The sequence below is a fragment of the Anser anser genome (genome assembly GCF_964211835.1).
Source record: "Anser anser genome assembly, chromosome: 1".
Classification (NCBI taxonomy): Eukaryota; Metazoa; Chordata; class Aves; order Anseriformes; family Anatidae; genus Anser; species Anser anser.
The window spans coordinates 190,310,075-190,326,499 of NC_139720.1; the positions used below are offsets into that span (position 1 = coordinate 190,310,075).

The window sequence follows — 16,425 nt, forward strand, 5'->3', positions numbered from 1 at the left end:
TTTTGTGGAAAAGGAAAAGCATCTGCAGGCATTTTGGTGCATCCCCGAGGGCCGAGCGGGGCCGGTACCCGCCGCCCGCCCGCAGCATCCCTCCCTCCCGGCCTCCAGCTCTCTCTCTTTTTTTTTCCTCCCCCAAAGATCAAAAGCTCCTTGCTGTTGCACAAGGACTATTTTCTCAGGCGTCCTTCCCCACCACGGCTTTGTGAACAGGACAATAGACTCCTGTGTCAGTGCTGTTGGCACCGGCCTTGCATAATACAGGAAGCAGCATTTCCTTTCGGGGGTGGAAAATTAACTTGGATCGTGCGTTTCTCTTTTTATTGCTGAATCGTCCACACCCCGGGAAATTGGGCTCGCAGGCTCTCGGGAAGGGGAGAGGCACTGCCTCCTCTCCGCATCCTCCCGGAGCAGGGGAAGACCCGAGCCCGGCTCCGCTGCCCGCTCCGCCCCGCTCCGCCCCGCTCCGCCCCGGCCACGCGTGGTAATGGGGCAGGGAAAGAGCTTTTCCCGAGCCGGCAGGGGCTTTCAGGGTTTGCAGGGGGGGAAGGAGGTATAGTAGGGCCTGTGGAGGTGCAGAATTTAGGGGGAGTTTCAGCTCCGAGTATATGATGTGTTATGAGCATCCCATGGTGTTATGAGCATCCCATGGCATGCCCGCCCTTCAAGGACGGGCTCTTCATTGCCCTGCGATGTTTGAGGGTGGGTTTGGTAGCAGCTGGCTGCTGGCTTCTCGGCCTTCCCTGGCTGCCCCTAACTGGGGCTGGTGAGAAATCAGTGCAGGCTCTGGGGAGCCCGGGAATGGTCCTGCCACCGAAAGCTTCTGGTCCGCTCTGCTGGCCTTATTTCTTGCACAAACGAACTAAACCCCAGCTTCAGGTGAGTCGGTAGCTCTGAGAGGTAAGGACACACACAAACTGCACCATCAACTCCCAGTGCTTGCGAGCTGAGCTTAGGCACACACCGTTCTCCTTGCTAGACTTGCTCTGGGTCCTGTCTGCTGGACCTGGTGACAAGGGAGCTTTCCCAGGCAGGGATTCACAGCTCCAGATGGGCAGTCCTGAGGCTTGCAGAGTCAGCAGGCAGCCCTTTTCTGCCCCCACGTTGTGCTGACCTGCCAGTTATGGTTTTCCTGCGCCGAAGGAGTCGAAGATGCTAATTCCATAGTGTGCATCACCCAGGTAATAACCTCCCTCGTCACCACAAGTATCTCGTGGAACTGGAAGTTAAGCAGCCTTTTAACTTTTCCTATCTGCCAGTTTCAGTTCTTTACTTTTTTTTTTTTTGTGGTTCGTTTTTTTGTTTTACCCTCTACATTTTAAAATTACTTTCAAGGAAATCATCACGGAAAAGAGCTATCTTGAAACAGTTGTCCTAAAAATCTCGTTTATGTGTGGACAATGAAAGAAAAGACAAATTTCTGTGTATGACAGGGGAAGCTCCTTTAATTCCCCCAGGCTGGTGCAGCTCTTGTTAGCCTTCCCCTGCAAAGCATCGTCCTTCCTCCTTGCTGCTTACACTTGGAGCCAGTGTGGTTCTGGGCAAACTCTGCAGCAGACCCTCTTTTTTTCCTCTTTCTTTGCTTCTTTCTTTCTCTCTCTCTCTCTCTTCCTTCCTTTCTTTCTTCCTTTCTTTCTTTCTCTCTCTCTTTCTTTCTTTCTTTCTTTCTTTCATTGTTTTCTTTTTTTTCTTTTTTGTTTCTTCTTTTTTTTCTTTTTTCTTTTTTCTTTTTCTTTCTTGTTTCTTGTTTCTTTTCTTTTTCATTTTTCCTTTTTTCTTTCTTTCTTTTTCTTTCTTTCCTTCCTTCCTTCCTTCCTTCCTTCCTTCCTTCCTTCCTTCCTTCCTTCCTTCCTTCCTTCCTTCCTTCCTTCCTTCCTTCCCTTCTTTCCTTCTGTCTTTCCATCTTTCCTTCTGTCTTTCCATCTTTCCTTCTTTCTTTCTTTCCTTCCTTCCTTCCTTTCTTCTTTTCTTTCTTTCTGCTTGTCTGGTGGACTTACATCACTGCTGATTTAGCTGAGTTGGATGTCACCAGAGCTCCAAACTTGCATCCCGAATCATCCCTCCTGCAACTGCTCTCTTTGCAGGTGTGTAAGTGAACTAGCATGTGGAGCAAGGATCACACCAGCCCTGCTATTTGGGACACGTGGGACAACCACATGCTTTGTGCCAGTGCTGCAGGACCTTGACAGCCCTGCATGTATCCCACATTTCCCAGTACGGCTCCCAGGATGCTCCTGTGAACATTGGTTCTGCGGTTGGAGAGCTGTTTGCTTTTGTTCACATTTTGTATCCGACTTGTTCCAAAATAATCAGGACATAGGCATTCATGCACATCCCTGAGTCACCAGCTCCTCTGCAAGCAGCAGCTGCACGGGCTCCTGGCTCGGGGGCCTGGTTTATATTATGGGGAGGGAAACGCAGCCTCTAGGGGCGAGTGTTTGGGGCGGTAAGAGGAAAAGAGCTCTTCATTGTAAGGCTGGTTTTCTTTTCATGGCCCAATATTTTCTTGGGTAGTTTTCCCTTTTTGACATGTTTTGGTTTGGTTTTGTGGTTCTTTTGCTGACCTTCTGGTTGTCTTTCCCACTGAAATGCAGTGACCTTGGCCCAGTTCCACATGGATGAGATGCAATTGCTCCTTTCATGTGGTCTTGCCTCTTTCTAAACACTTCGCTTGGTATGTTCACGTAGCGATGGCTTCAGGAAAGGCATATATATTATATATATCTTCCCAGATAATGGGAAGAAGCGATGGTTGGAGACTGGATGTGAGGAGCCTGGAGGGTGCAGCTGACAGCACTACATCCCCATCACTGCCCCAGCCGGTCCCAAAGTAGGTCAACCCCATATTGATGCAGGTGTGCCTGCCTGCGAGGGGGGTCCGGCCCGCGTACGTGTTCATGTAGTGGAAATGCTTACTGGCATTCTTCTATTGTGCTTGCCTTTTTTTTTTTTTTCAGGGACAAAAAATCTCGTTCCACTCTTTTTTTTTTTTTTTCCTGTTTAGTGAAATATTGCTGAATACACATATAAAATCAATTGTGTAGTATTTTGAAAGAAAACGTGTATTGTAATGGAGTTTGCTTGCAGTGAGGGGAGCGAAATCACTGGCATCCTGCTGTGTGGACCCGAGAGGCAGGGGAACAGGGGAACGGACAGAGTCAAAATCACGTAGGTACATGACCTGGCTCAGCTGCTGCTGCACGGCAGCCACGCAGCATGAGCAGGGACTGACGGCACGGCCTCTATTCAAAAGCAGCCCCCAGGGACCGGAGGGGCAGCCCCTCACCTCTACCTGTCCCCACAACAGCTGTTACCAGCAACGGGTCCGACTTTGCCAGCTAAACTCCTGAACTCAGCCAACAAACCTCAATGTAGGTACCCTCCGGGCCATGATGGAATGTCCTGGAGCCTGCCCCAGGGGATTGTTGGAGGTCTTACTAATCAGCTTCCTAACCTCCCAATAATACCTCTGATTAATTGCTCGTGCCAGTTGACTGATTATAATAAAAAAAAAAAGAGCAGCGATGTATTATGAGCTCCTGTTACCTCTCCTTTCTCACTGTGGTTAGACAGCTGCCTGTTTTGCCTGCCTTCAAAATTAGACCTGGCTTTGATGCAGGAGAGAAGAGGTGACACAACCCGTGCTCTGAGCTGTCTTACCCCGTTGGGCAGCAGTGCTGTGAGCTTGTCCTGCAAGTACTAATCCTTTTGGCTGACCTGGCCACACACCCTGGCCAGATATGGAGCAAAGAGGCTGGGAAAGCCCAACCACGGCTGCAGTTGGTGTCTACCCATACACCTACCAAGCACGTGCCTGTTGAGCAAGTAGATGTTACATCAAAACTGTGATGCAGGGAAAAGGACTTTCAGCTTCCTCTTCCCACAGTACTGAAGAAATTTAAGGAACCTTACTTTGGTTTAAATGCAGCTTTGAATGTAGTGGGCACCTCTTCTTCATCCATGGTTAATCTGAACAACAGCAGCTAGAATTATAATGATGACAATGATTGACTTGTTGTTTCAACTGTGCCAGCCATAGGGAGATGGAGCTCAAGGACATTAAAATACTGCTGACTGAAAACACATTGAAAAGAGAGAGGAAAAGAGAGACAGAGAAAGGTGCTGGGTGGAGCATGCCCAGTCCTTTTCACCCAGGATCTTGCTCCAGGTTGCAGTCTCCCAGTAGATCACTGTAAAAATCTCCGATATTCCTCCAGCTGCCGCAGTTCACTGTGTCCCTTTGTGTGGGTGTGCTGGAAGCTGTGTCCATGAAATGACCTGGGTTATAAATGGCCCTCCACGTTATAATCCAAGTTATATTCTGGATTATTTCACCAAACTCTTTTTCCACTGAGCCACGGAAACTATTGTGCCTGTGTAACTGAGGGACAGGGCACTACAGCATGGGGAAGGACGGGGATCCCACCGGTGGGCAGGGAGCTTTGGGTCCTTGCCTGCTGGCTCTGGGAAGTGTAAATGTTTTCAGGTGATTGACTGAAATATTGCTTTGCTTAAATTTTCAGTCCCGGGAGCACTCTGTCTGTTAAAAGAAGTCATTTGGCAGCTGCAGATTCCGTGGAAGACCTGCAGAGGGAGATCCAATCTGCTCTGCTTTGACATCCTTCCCTCCCTTCCAACAGCTGGAGCTGGGGAACATCTCTGAGACAATTTAGTCCACTTCTGCGAGGTCTCTGCGTCTCTGCTCTGAGTACAAGGATCACACAGAAATTATTAGGTCCCCCAGCTCCATCTCCAGCCCATGAAGTCTTCTTCTAAGGGCAGGCACCTGCTGCACAGGTGCTGGGGCAACCTTTTGTGTAATGCTCTGAACATTGCAACTGGTGCCACTGGGAGCTATTCTGAGCACCAGTGCAATTAAAAAAATTGCTTCCACGACTGGAAAGAGTCAGGTCAGGTTGGGAGGGTATCAGCTACTGGTGTGAGTGGGATTTTCCAGGCTCTTTATTTTTGCCAGGTCCGCGGGAACTGTCCACACGATTCCTCCCAAGAGACTTGGCTAAAGCCTCAACTCAGGATGTTCCAAGTGTCCTGCTTCCAACGGGGAGCAGAATCCACAGCCTCAGGATGTGTCTTAGTGACTTGGCTAAGTCATATCCGGGTTGAGAGGACTCTCCACCCCACCTAGCTCTTGAAACCAGACACACGAGAGTCATAAAGACTGGCAGAGAGCAGATGAGAGGGAATGTGCTGGTTAAGTGTTCAGCTATGACAGGTCCTATGTGCTCTGGGTGGTGCCTGTGTTCCTTTGCAGCCTGCCCTAGGAGCTGGTTTTGACCCTTTTCCAGCTGAATGCCCCGATTACTCGTCTTTTCAATCAAATTTCCCATTGCTCACTTTCTGTGCTGTGCCAGTGATTCTTGCTAGCCAGGGAGGGGCAAGGGGTGCATGCCAGGGAGTTGGTGCTTGACAACTCAACCATCCTGGTGCCAGATGTAGGGGTTGTTCAAGCAAAAGGCTCAGCAGAAGCCGTCCTCCTCCCAAGCAGGGCAAAATTCATCCACAATACAAGGGCTGTGAGGAAACATGACAAGCTGATGTTGTCTACTGTGAAGGCTGCTCCTTCCCCGTCTGTCACAGCTTCTGGAGTGCTGGAGGCTGAGCAGATGAACAGCAAAGATGTTTGCCTGATACATTTCAAAGGGGGCTCACTCTCAGCTGCTAAATTTGGCTGGTTTCCTTTTGAGTATTTAGTGATAGTCTTTTTAACATATGCTAGGAAAAGGAAATTTACCCTGTTTCGCAGCTGAAGGAAACATAACTGCCCCTAAAACACCCAAGGAGAAAAAATGTCCTCACATAAGCCACCCAATTCCTAGCATCACACCTAGGCCTAAGGTCCTGGGTGTGAAGAGCTCATACTGCCTGTGGGATGAACATTTGCCTGGGACAGGTCTGTGGCTGGCTGGGATCTGTATGGCCATAGCACCGAAGCTGCTCTTCAGAATACGTTCTCACCCTATTAGGTGTTGCCATTATGCCGTGGTACACAAAAATAAGGGTGAACAACTTCCACACTGCCCTGACCTTCACAAGTGCACTGTCCAGCTGCTTCAGCCTGCATGTTTAGGGATGTCCTTCATCCAGGCACAGGCTTCCCTCTGCATTTTCATTCTGCTTCATGGAAATGCCTGCATCCTCTTTCATCCCTGTGTCCTATTGGGGTCTTCCCAGCATTCCTGCAGGCTGCACGACTCTTCTCTCCCTGGCTTTGGCATATGAAGCATGATAAGGGTTTATGAGCAGATCTTCAGGTTTGCCCTCCCCGTTCCTCGGCTCCTTGGGTGGGTCAGGAGCTGATGACATCCACTGGAGAAGGAAGGAGGTACGCCTTGCCAAAGCGCTGTGGTCTTTGGAGGGCCGTGACTGAACACAGCTGTGATGTAGGAGGTGTGAAGAGGGTGGGGAGCTGGTGTGGCATGGCTGCCGGGCTCGTGATGGGGTCTGCATCATCTCAGACTCAGCACGTACTCAGCACCGGGTAGGTCAAAGGCAGGGACATACAGTTCCCTCAGCTCCTTCCACAGGGAGCCCTTGCTCCTAGGGGGTCTGAGCTGTCAGGATGCCCAGTGTCCTAGTTCTGCCTGGTCTGTCCTCTCTGGTCGGCTGTTTTCCCAGCTGCTGTCCTCTCCTCTGGAGGAGGTGATGTCTTATGAGTCATCCTCTTCGGGAAAGAAACTTCTGGGTTCTTTCCCCCACAGTGCGAGCAGATGAGGGGGAAGGTATCCATCACTATTTTGTTTTCAAGGTCTCAGCTGGGAGCAGGAAGATTGGAAAACGCAGCCTTAAATTCTTAGCATAGGGTGTCACTTTTGAATGGGAGTCAGGCAGAAGCATGCAGGAAACATTCTCACCAACTTTAAACTTGAAAGTTAAACAGCTCTAGAGTTAAAAACAACACCAACTTCTCATCTTTTTTGTTGCACAGGATGGTCTGGTGGGACACAGGAGATCTGAGCTCTATTTCTGGCTCTTGTCACCAGCTTCCTATGACCTTGGACTGGCTGCATGTGCCTCCATTTCCTTCTCCTTAAACTGGGGGTGATCACATCTACCTGCCTCCTGCAGATGCTCTCGAGGCTTACTTCATATTGTAAAAATATAGGAAGGGGTGAAATGGGTCAGGCCAAAGACCTGCCTTTCACCCCATAGACTTTCTCTGGGGACGGGCGGGAAGATGGGACTTGAGTTTTGCTGCCAGGCTCCCCTTGGCCTTTCCCATCCCCGCCCCCCCCCCAAAAAAAAAAAAATTAATAAAAAAAAAAGTTACGGACCACACGAGGTGAGGGTGCAGGGAGGAGAATTCCCTTCCCAGCTCAGACCTGCGCGTCCCAGGGGCAGAGAGAGCCAGCACCGGAGCTGGCAGGGCGGGCTCCTGGCACATCCTCAGCTACATTTGCTCACGGGGAGGGCAACCCCGGGTCCCCGGGGGTTTCGAGCCCCCCATCGGCGTGCGGGGAGACCCTGGGGGAGCTCCCCCGGCGGCTGCCGTCGGGCGGGGAGAGGGCGTGCTGGCGGCGGAGGATGTGGGGCGGGGGCGAGGGGGTGTGAGAAGGGGCGGGATGGGGGTGCGCGGCGAGGGGTGGAGAAGTTATAAATCAGCGGGGCCGGGGCTGGCCGGGGATTGATGTCCGCGGGAGGTGAAGCTGGCAGCAGGGCGGACACTCCCTTTCCGCGGGCCGGGGCGGGCGGGGAGGGCTGTGGGGCCGCTGGATGCTGATCCCTCGCCTCGCCGTTATCTCCGCCACCGCGGGAGGAGCCCGGCACCGAGGAGAGCCCGTCGGAGCCCAGCCGGCTCCTCCGCCTCCGCCTCGCCGCCGCGGGCAGGGGAAGAGCCCTGCGTGGCCGCGGGCAGGACCATGCCCCGCCAGCCGCTCTCAGGGACCGTGCTGCTGGCAGCCGCCCTCCTGCTCGCAGGTAAGGCTCCGACGACCCCCGTTGTCCCCCCCCACACCCCTCTCCGGACGGCCACCGGCTCGCCGCGACGTGTCCCCCGCGGGGGTCGGAGGGCACCTGCCCCTGTCCCTGTCCCCCCACCCCGGGGAAGGGTCCCGAAGGAGATGCTGGCTGTTTGGAGAGACCCCCCTCCCAAATCCCAAGGCAACCCGGGGAGCAGCCGCTCCCCCGAGTCGAGTCCGAGCCGGTGCATCGCGGAAAGCAAACAAGACTCGGCTGCAGGGCAGGCTCCTTTCCAGCCCGCTTTGTTTCCGAGAGTCAGCCTCTCCCAGTCCTGCCCGTTAGGCGGAAAAGGTGCCCGTTTCCTCGGCCAAAAACCCCACGGACCGCTGTCCCCCGACCCGGGGGCATCTCTCGGGGCCGTACCGCGGGCGGGATGGAGCCGCTCGCCGCGCCTGCATCCCGCAAGGCTGCGTGTGCCGGGATGGGTCCGCGCAAAGCTTTGCTTTTCCTCCTCGAGCTGTTTTTTTTTTTTTTTTCAATTTTTATTTATTTTTTTCCTCCCCGAGTTGTTTTTCCTTTTCCTTTTTTCCTTTTTTTTTTTTCTTTTTTATTTTCCCACTTTGAGAGAGGAGCCGGCCCCGAAGGGTCGGAGCGCCGCGATGGGAACCGTGTCCCCTTGCTTTGCCTCGCCGGTCACCTGGGAGCAAGGTTGCGTTAGGGTGGTCCCTCGGCACTTCGGGACAGCCCTCCGGGACCAGATCCGCGTCCCCACAACCTTTCCCCGCATGGGGTCCCCAGGTGCTCCCGGCTCTTCCGCGTGGGCTGCGCGCAGCATCTCCGCTCTCGGCCATGTGAGCAAATCCCGGGAGGGGGCGAGAAGGCAAAAACCCGAGCGCGTGGCCGTGGGCTGGGACTGCTGAGCCCCACTGAGCCCTGCTGAGCCCGTGGGAGCGACCCGGTGCCGTGCGGGGCCAGGCGCGCCCCCCCGGGACGGAGCGCTCCCCGGGCGCTGCCGGTGCTGCCCAAGGGGGGAAGCTGGCGGGGCCGCGCCGCCGGGACATTTTCCGGCTCGGGAAGCGCTGATTCATCAACTTTGGTATAGATATATAGGTATTCTTCTTCTTCGTCGTCGTCGTCTTTATTATTATTTTTTTTTCCTCAGGAAAGTGCTGATTTCCCCACATTATTTTTCTCTGCCAAGGAGGTTCCTGTGCCCTCCTTGGAGTAACACTGAAATAGACACAGGCATGGGACACCCACCCTGGCTACAGGAAATGTGGGTTCAAATCCTTGCCTGGCTTCCTTCACAGCTTGAGCTTGAACTTCAGTGTCCCTCTCCCACAAGGGCTCCCGCGGTGCCGAGCCGCGTTGGGGCACCGGCTTCCTCTTTCCTGTCGGAAAGGTTTCCCATTGTGCAAGCTGTGGCAAACCCACTGCCCTGGGAGAAGGTGGACTCCGTGATCTGAGCTGTACGAGACCCTGGTTCACCTTCCTGTTCCAGGGACTGTCAGGGGCATGAGCACGCTACGTTAAATCCAATGGGAAAAACCCGGCTTGGTTAGGGGAAAACCTTGGTGTTCTGGATGTTGGGCTGTGGGGACACACATCCTGGGGTCATGAGCTTCTCTGCTGTTCAGCTGAGTGCCTTTGCAACTGGTTTGCTGGAAACTTGTATTTCTTTCCTCCCTTGAAACTATGAGAGATTGAGCTCCAAGTCAGAATTCAGACTTTTCCAACCTCTTTGATTTTTTTTTCCTTTCTTTCTTTCCTTCTTTCTTTCTTTCTTGGATAGTAATCCTTGTACAGATTTGGTTGGACATCACGTATTGGTTGGTCATGTTTCTTCTAATCCAGTAGCAAAACTCTCCACACTTGCATCTGCATGGAGCATTTCAAAGCTATCGGTGAAGTGGTGGGAGGTTCTGTGCTATGTGTCTTTCTATGTGCTTCTTCACATCTCATGTTCCTTCACTGCTTACCCGAAACTCTTACTGAGGCTGTTCAGCACTTCCCCTTTTAAGTGTTCTTGATGGACTACTCTTGTACTTCAGTCTGCGGGTGTCTGCTGAGCTTCCATTTACTGATAGGTACCAGAGAAGATTCACAAATGAGTCAGTGGTTCAGGAGTTACCACAGGGAGTTTCATAAGGAAGAGACAGAAAGAGATCTTTTAGCTTGTTTACGGCTATTTAGTAATTCAAATTTCCCCAAAGCAACATGCAAATTACAAAAAATTACAAAAAGAGTTCCCATTCGAGAAATGAGATATGCTTTGACATGGGAGTGTTGGGCACTTCAGCCCTCTGGTATTTCTATGCACATTTGCGTTTTAGCTATCGGGGAAAGAACAATATTTTTTGTCTCTGTTTTTCATAGTTCTTGCATATGTTTCCTTTATAGTTTGTATATATGTACTCCACAAATTATATTGCACACATTTATGCTGAAGACTGGATATGTAATGGTCAACATAAAAACTTTGGTGCCTTATTTAGGTTTGATCTCCCAATTGCAGACTTTATATCACAACAGTTTCAATCACTAATGCTTGGGAGTGTGAAGGACTGCGTTTAAACCTCAAAAAGATCAGATTCTGCAGGCTGGATCAAGGATTATGTGTCCTCTTTTCCAGAAACTAGAGACAGATAAATCAGCTTTATTTCCAGCTGTCAACACACTGGCAATACCTCACAATTAGTGGCTAGAAGATAAATAGAATCTATTACAATCTTATCTGTGGACGGTGCTATACAAACCTGAGTTATTCCAGTTGGAAGAAGATCATCAAAATCTCCAGCAAATGATGGACTTTTCAATTTCATGGTCAGCTGGAAAAAATGAAGGAAGAAATTCCAGGTCAAATCTAAACAGCGTTGAGGTTAATTTCTTACAATAACTAACCTGACTTCCCTGAAAATGCTGTTCAGATTGAAGTTCACATGTTAAGGTTTCTATCTGATTTGACTACTCAGCTGAAACAGCTGTGCAGATGCACAGCTACAGTGGTCTAATGTAGGATTAGGGCTAGAAATCTCAACAGAGTGCTGAAAAAATGGTTATTCCAATTATTCTGGATCTTCATGGAAATTGGGCTCCCTGAAAAATTTCAAACTACATTCATGTTAGGCAGAGGAGTTAGATGCTGTTGTATAATAGATTTTTAAAAAGATGCATGTACTGGCATGCTTTTTGGCATTACTAAAGAAAATCACTTACATCACTTACGAATGCCTTACCAGACAGGTGCTTTGCTCATAAACTCTACAGAATTTTAGATTTCTTCCTCTTATAGTTGGTGTAATCTGGAGCAATTCCTTTGGGCTAAACTAGCACGTTCCAGCTTTATGGTTCATGCATGAGGAAATCCGGACTTGGCATGTGCCTTCACATGTGATCTTCACATCTAGAAGCACTCAATATATTTAAAACCTAAAAAAATCATTACTGGGGAGATTTGGAGATTTGTTTGGTTGTGGTTTGATGGTGCTTTTTTTGGATTTTTTTTTTTTTTACATGTGAACAATAGCAAACAAGCTGAGCCTATTTTTGTCAGATGCTTCAAAGACTCAAACCAGTAGCCCTTCACACTGTGTGGGTGTATAGGAGAAAAGGAAATTGTCCAGATTTTCATGGCAGTTGCTGAGTCCTTACACTTTAATGTGGTTTGGAAACTTCAAGCACAAATGTTTATCAAGTTGCTAGTTTTTGTGTCCAACTGAGATTGGGAAAGGAAGAGGCTCAGCAGATGAAGGTTAAGGTTCGGTGTCTCAAAAATACGTATCCAGTGGGGCAGTGGTGGGGCTTTATCAGCAAAACTCCTCCTTTGAATCCCCTAAAAGTAGGGATTGAGGCTTCCTGTTGCAGCCCCAGAAGGCACGGAAAACCAGACTGCTGCAAGAGTAGCTTTGCTGCGAAGAATAGGATGCTCAGCCACCACGGCCACCTCTGCTCTTGGAGGCAAGCCTCTCCCCTTGGTGGGACACCTTCAAGCAGCAACCTACTCCCTTCAGGCGTGCTTCAACTTCTTGTCCTACTTCTCCCCCCCAGCAGCTTTTTTTTTCTTTTTTTTCTCTATCAATATTTGTAAGAGCGTGTGGAAACATTTCAGTGCATATTTGAGCATGAATTCCACCCGTGGACAGCACCAGCCTCTTTTTCCCTTGGTCCTTACGATGCATCCTTACTACACAGTCCTTCAAATGGGAAACAAGCTTCCCCAAGCACTCCTGGCTAGGAATGGCCTGACTTTTTATTCCACCATGTGGGAACTGCTTATCCTAGAGTTGGTTCAGGGATGGACAGGAAGGTGCCCACAGTTTTATCAAGATGCAGAAGTTCAGTTTCATTCTGCTGCGGCTGGAGGTCAGCACTGCAAAAGTCTCTGTGGTTATATCCTGCCTGTTGTGACTGACAGAACGAATTCATGCTGGAGCTAAGCAAAGTTGTAACAGATTGAGAAATACAAGAGTGTGGGAGAAAAGATTAGAAACTATATGTCAGAGGCACTCTTGCCTGAACCTTGAGCCCTGAACCATCAGGATGTACGGAGAACTTGGACTGGGACTGTAGATGACTACTTCTTCTGTTTTATGCCATGTTTGGTGATGTTTGGGCTTGTTGGCTTTTTTTTTTTTCTTTTTTTTTTCTTTGGTGGCATGTTGGGTAGAGATATACCACTTTTTGATGTGCCACTAAAGAAGACGAGGAAGAGGATCTTGCTGATGATGCATCTGAATTGCTCAAGATGGAGATTGATTCTTGCACAACAGTTAACCAATATATTCATCATCTTTCCCAGAATTTGGTTTGGTTTCCATTAATGGAGAAGAAAATGGTTCATGCTCAGATGACATGATTTTACTGTCACTGCTGGTTTTCCGTCTAATCAACTCTACCAAATAGCAAAATAGTTTTGTCCATACCCATGGTATTAAGTCACCCAAAGACAGTCCAGCATGATAAGATAGACATAGTTTTACGTTTGTGTGACTCCAATATTTCTCTAGATGGTAGAGATACTCTTCTAGCATCCACTGATCCATGACCCTAAGCCCTCTTATTAAAATCCCTTTTAAGTTTTATTCCCACCTTTGGAGCTATTGCCTTGAAACAAGGTGTTCTTTACCGCTCTAGCAGCAGGAGGATGAGGAAATGCTTAGGAAGAAGCTGTTTCCAGGATTTCAGTGGGTTGAAGATGCTGTGGCAAAGCAGAGCCGGGGACCCGTGAGCAGATGTCCTCTGCTCCTCGGAAGTTCCCTTGGGAAGCCCGTGTCCTGGGAACAGGACCCCCTGCTCAGTGCGTGGGGAGCAGCAAGGGATGAGCACAAGGGCGCTTTGTGAGAGGAATTCCACAATTTCACATAGCTCACTTAAGCGTCCTTCCTGTGGGATTCTTCTCTGCCATGGGATGAAGGAATTTGTTCCCTTTGTTCCCATTGTCATTCCTTCGTGGAAAAACCTCTTGTCAGAGTCACTGCGGACCAATGTTAACAGAGGCGTGAGAGCTGCCATCCCGGAACAGACAAGGGCTCTCTGTAGCTCCGTGTTGTGTCTCTGGTGGTGTCCAACATCTGGACTTCAGGGGAGATTCAAGAAACCTTGCAAGAAAAGTAGTTACCTCATAACATTCTCTAGAGATGATTTTTTTTGGAAGTGCGATCCAAAACCCACTATGACTTACTAAGAGACAGTAGGTCTCAGGGTCAAGGTAATAAATTAGAGTCTGACAAAATTTAGGTCTTGTCTATGTTTATGGAAAATGGATATACCATTGTGAGATTATATTGCATTACTTTATATAATATAGAGAATTTTCTTCTTTTCTTATGCTGGTAGAGTTTGGGGTGGAAACTTACTTTTCTTTGTTCTATGCAGCGCTGTAATTCACATTTGTCCTAATCTATAAGTACTAATGGTTATAATTTCTCAGTGTAAATTGAGCCATAGACATGCTTGCCAGAAACTTTCTGCATGTGTACCTACCATAAACTTTGTATTTTACATGACATTTAACTGTAATAAGGGTTTAGCCTCTTGACCCATTCATCAAGATGCACTTCTTGCATGCCAAAAAAGCCAAACATGGTCCAATTTTCTTCATTAGTGTTGTCCTCACCTTGGCTGGTTTAAAATCCACAAGCCCACCAAGGCCAAATGGAGCAGTAACCTGTTTCAGACAAGCTCTCAGGCTAGTCCTCAGGCCAGCCCTTGGCAAGATGGATGCCTTCTGTAATGAAGAAAGATGGAGGGTGCCCTCTGCATTAGCTATTTTCTCTTATTTTGTACTCTGTAACTCTGTTTTATAGGTTAAAGTAGGGTGGATGGAAAGTCAGTTTCAACTCTGTTTCTTTTTATTCTTTCTTGGAGCGTTATAGGACAGTTCAGCTGTAATGATGGAGCATAGGAAATAATAATTGGCAGCCTTGAGCAAAGTGGAAATCCTGCAGTTTGCTCTAAGTTTTATTTAATTTAGTTCTGAATTTATTCCTGTGTGCACAGCTTAATGAACAGTACAGTCCCAAATGGATTTGGTAGGCCTGTGCTGCTGGCTGAGCCGGCAGATTATTGGCAGCCAGGCAGTTTGTCTGCTCAGACTTCTATATGAATCAATCTTCATGTTCAATCCTATTTTATTGCTGAGTTTGTCTTGCTAGAGAATCTGCAACGAGTCTTAAGTATCAAGTTGGTAAAGAAATAGAATTTGGTCAAAAAAATTTACCCCCTTAGCTCCTAAACATAGGAATTAAAATAATTTCTGTGTGTGTTTTTAATATGCTTGCTTTGCCTTTATATCAGATCAGTACTTTCCTACCGCACTAGTTAATGGGATAAACTTTCCTCATAATGAAAGTATTGAACTGATGGTTACGCGCTGGTACCTCTCAAGGTGGAATTGGAGCAGAGGGGCAGGGAACACAGACAAGTGTCCGCACATGACAGATAGACCTGGTCGCCCACTGCACCTATTGTGGGTAGGGCCACACAGGATCCTGCATGCAGCATGGGCTTAGTCATGTGTGGAGTTGTGAAAACGTCCTCCCAGGTGAATTCCAGTGGCCAACCACACAGCTTCACCATCTGGTAGAGAGAGAACAGCTTCTCTTCCACAATGGCCTTAGCTGGTTTTCCAACGATGGTCCCATTGGGGGTTGTACTGGAGGCATTAGGTTATTCATTCAGATTCACACTTCCAATTTCATATGCTCAATGGGGAAAAATGTTTTTGACCGCGGATGATTTTACTTTGCTAATGACTTTCTCTTTACATAGCTAATGAAACAAGAACCTTTGCCATGCTACATGGTGCCAAAAGTGCTTATTTCAGATGCTAAGTGTCTAGATGTTATTAGATTGAATGGGTAAAAGATGAAACTAAGATTTTTATTTATTTATTTATTTTTCTCAGGTTCCCTGAATATTGAATTTTGAAATTGATTTTAACAGGCTTTGGTTTTAAAGTGCCCGTGACCATGCACAACTGTCACCTGGTAACTTTAGCGCAGATGGGACACAAGGTTTTGGTGAGCTGGTGGAGCAGGTGCTTTCAAGCAGATATTGGGGCACAGTGCACTGAACTGCATCGTGTTGGCCATCTTTGTGGCTTTCCAGCTGCCTGGCTATGACAGGAAATGGTAGTGCTTTCAATAGGTTGTAACCAGAGTCACATTTATTTCAGATAACCAACTGTGGTTTCAGTCTTTTACATTTCTAGACCTAAATTTCTAAAAATCTAAATGAACAACTGAAATGAAAAGACTTTACCACAGGCATCTGTAAACACTAAGCTGAGCCTTACTTATCTAGGGTGAAATACCAGCAAAATATTTGGCAATTGAGTGGCAAATATTGGGGGAATATATGTTTGTTTATATTTACAGCTATTGGCCACATTGGCATGGTAGTGTGTGCTGCTCAGATGCACTGATGACGTGCTATCAGAATTGTACTCGCTCTATTTTTAGGTACCCGGTGTTATGCTTCGCCTCTATAGCACCTAATCCTGTATCAGCGTGTTTACACATCTGTGCACAGTAAGTGCACACATGCAGTAAATAAACTCTTATCACTTGCTCTGAGATCCAGTACTGAGCGGGGAAGGACACTGGCTGAAAAACTGGACACACACATCTTTCTGTGCCTGTGAAGACATTTCTTGGTCAGTAATGTGTCCATTTGCCCTGCTGTCACTTTTAATTCCAGGATATGGAGTCAGGGTCAGGGCATTTTAGCCTGCACAAGACTCTTCAAGTCTACAGTGATAAACCTTATGCTTTTCAGACTCTGTTACAATACTGTATCATAAAGGATCCCAGTTCTTTCATCCATTAATCTATACATTTTCTTGGCTGGATGTTACATCCCAGTGGTACTTTAAATTCTTAAATTATAGTTGAGATTCATCACTCTCAAGTATTCAATTCAGAAATCACTGGGTGTGTGTTGTGCAGAAAATCAGACGGGATAACTGGAATGTCCCTTCTGGTCCTGAAAGGGATGAATCAACAGATTGAT

General features: G+C 48.2%; 1 protein-coding gene across 2 annotated transcripts in view; it reads left to right on the forward strand.

Annotated features, from left to right (window-relative positions):
• Positions 1 to 7,624: 7,624 nt before the first annotated feature.
• The window catches only part of FLT1 (fms related receptor tyrosine kinase 1), a 109,138-nt gene continuing 100,337 nt past the window's right edge, over positions 7,625 to 16,425 (forward strand). For both annotated transcript variants that reach the window (XM_083849558.1, XM_083849559.1), the window contains exon 1: positions 7,625 to 7,932. In XM_083849558.1, the coding sequence (XP_083705684.1) occupies positions 7,875 to 7,932 (58 nt within the window). In that variant the 5' untranslated portion in view covers positions 7,625 to 7,874. The remainder of the gene's footprint in view (positions 7,933 to 16,425) is intronic.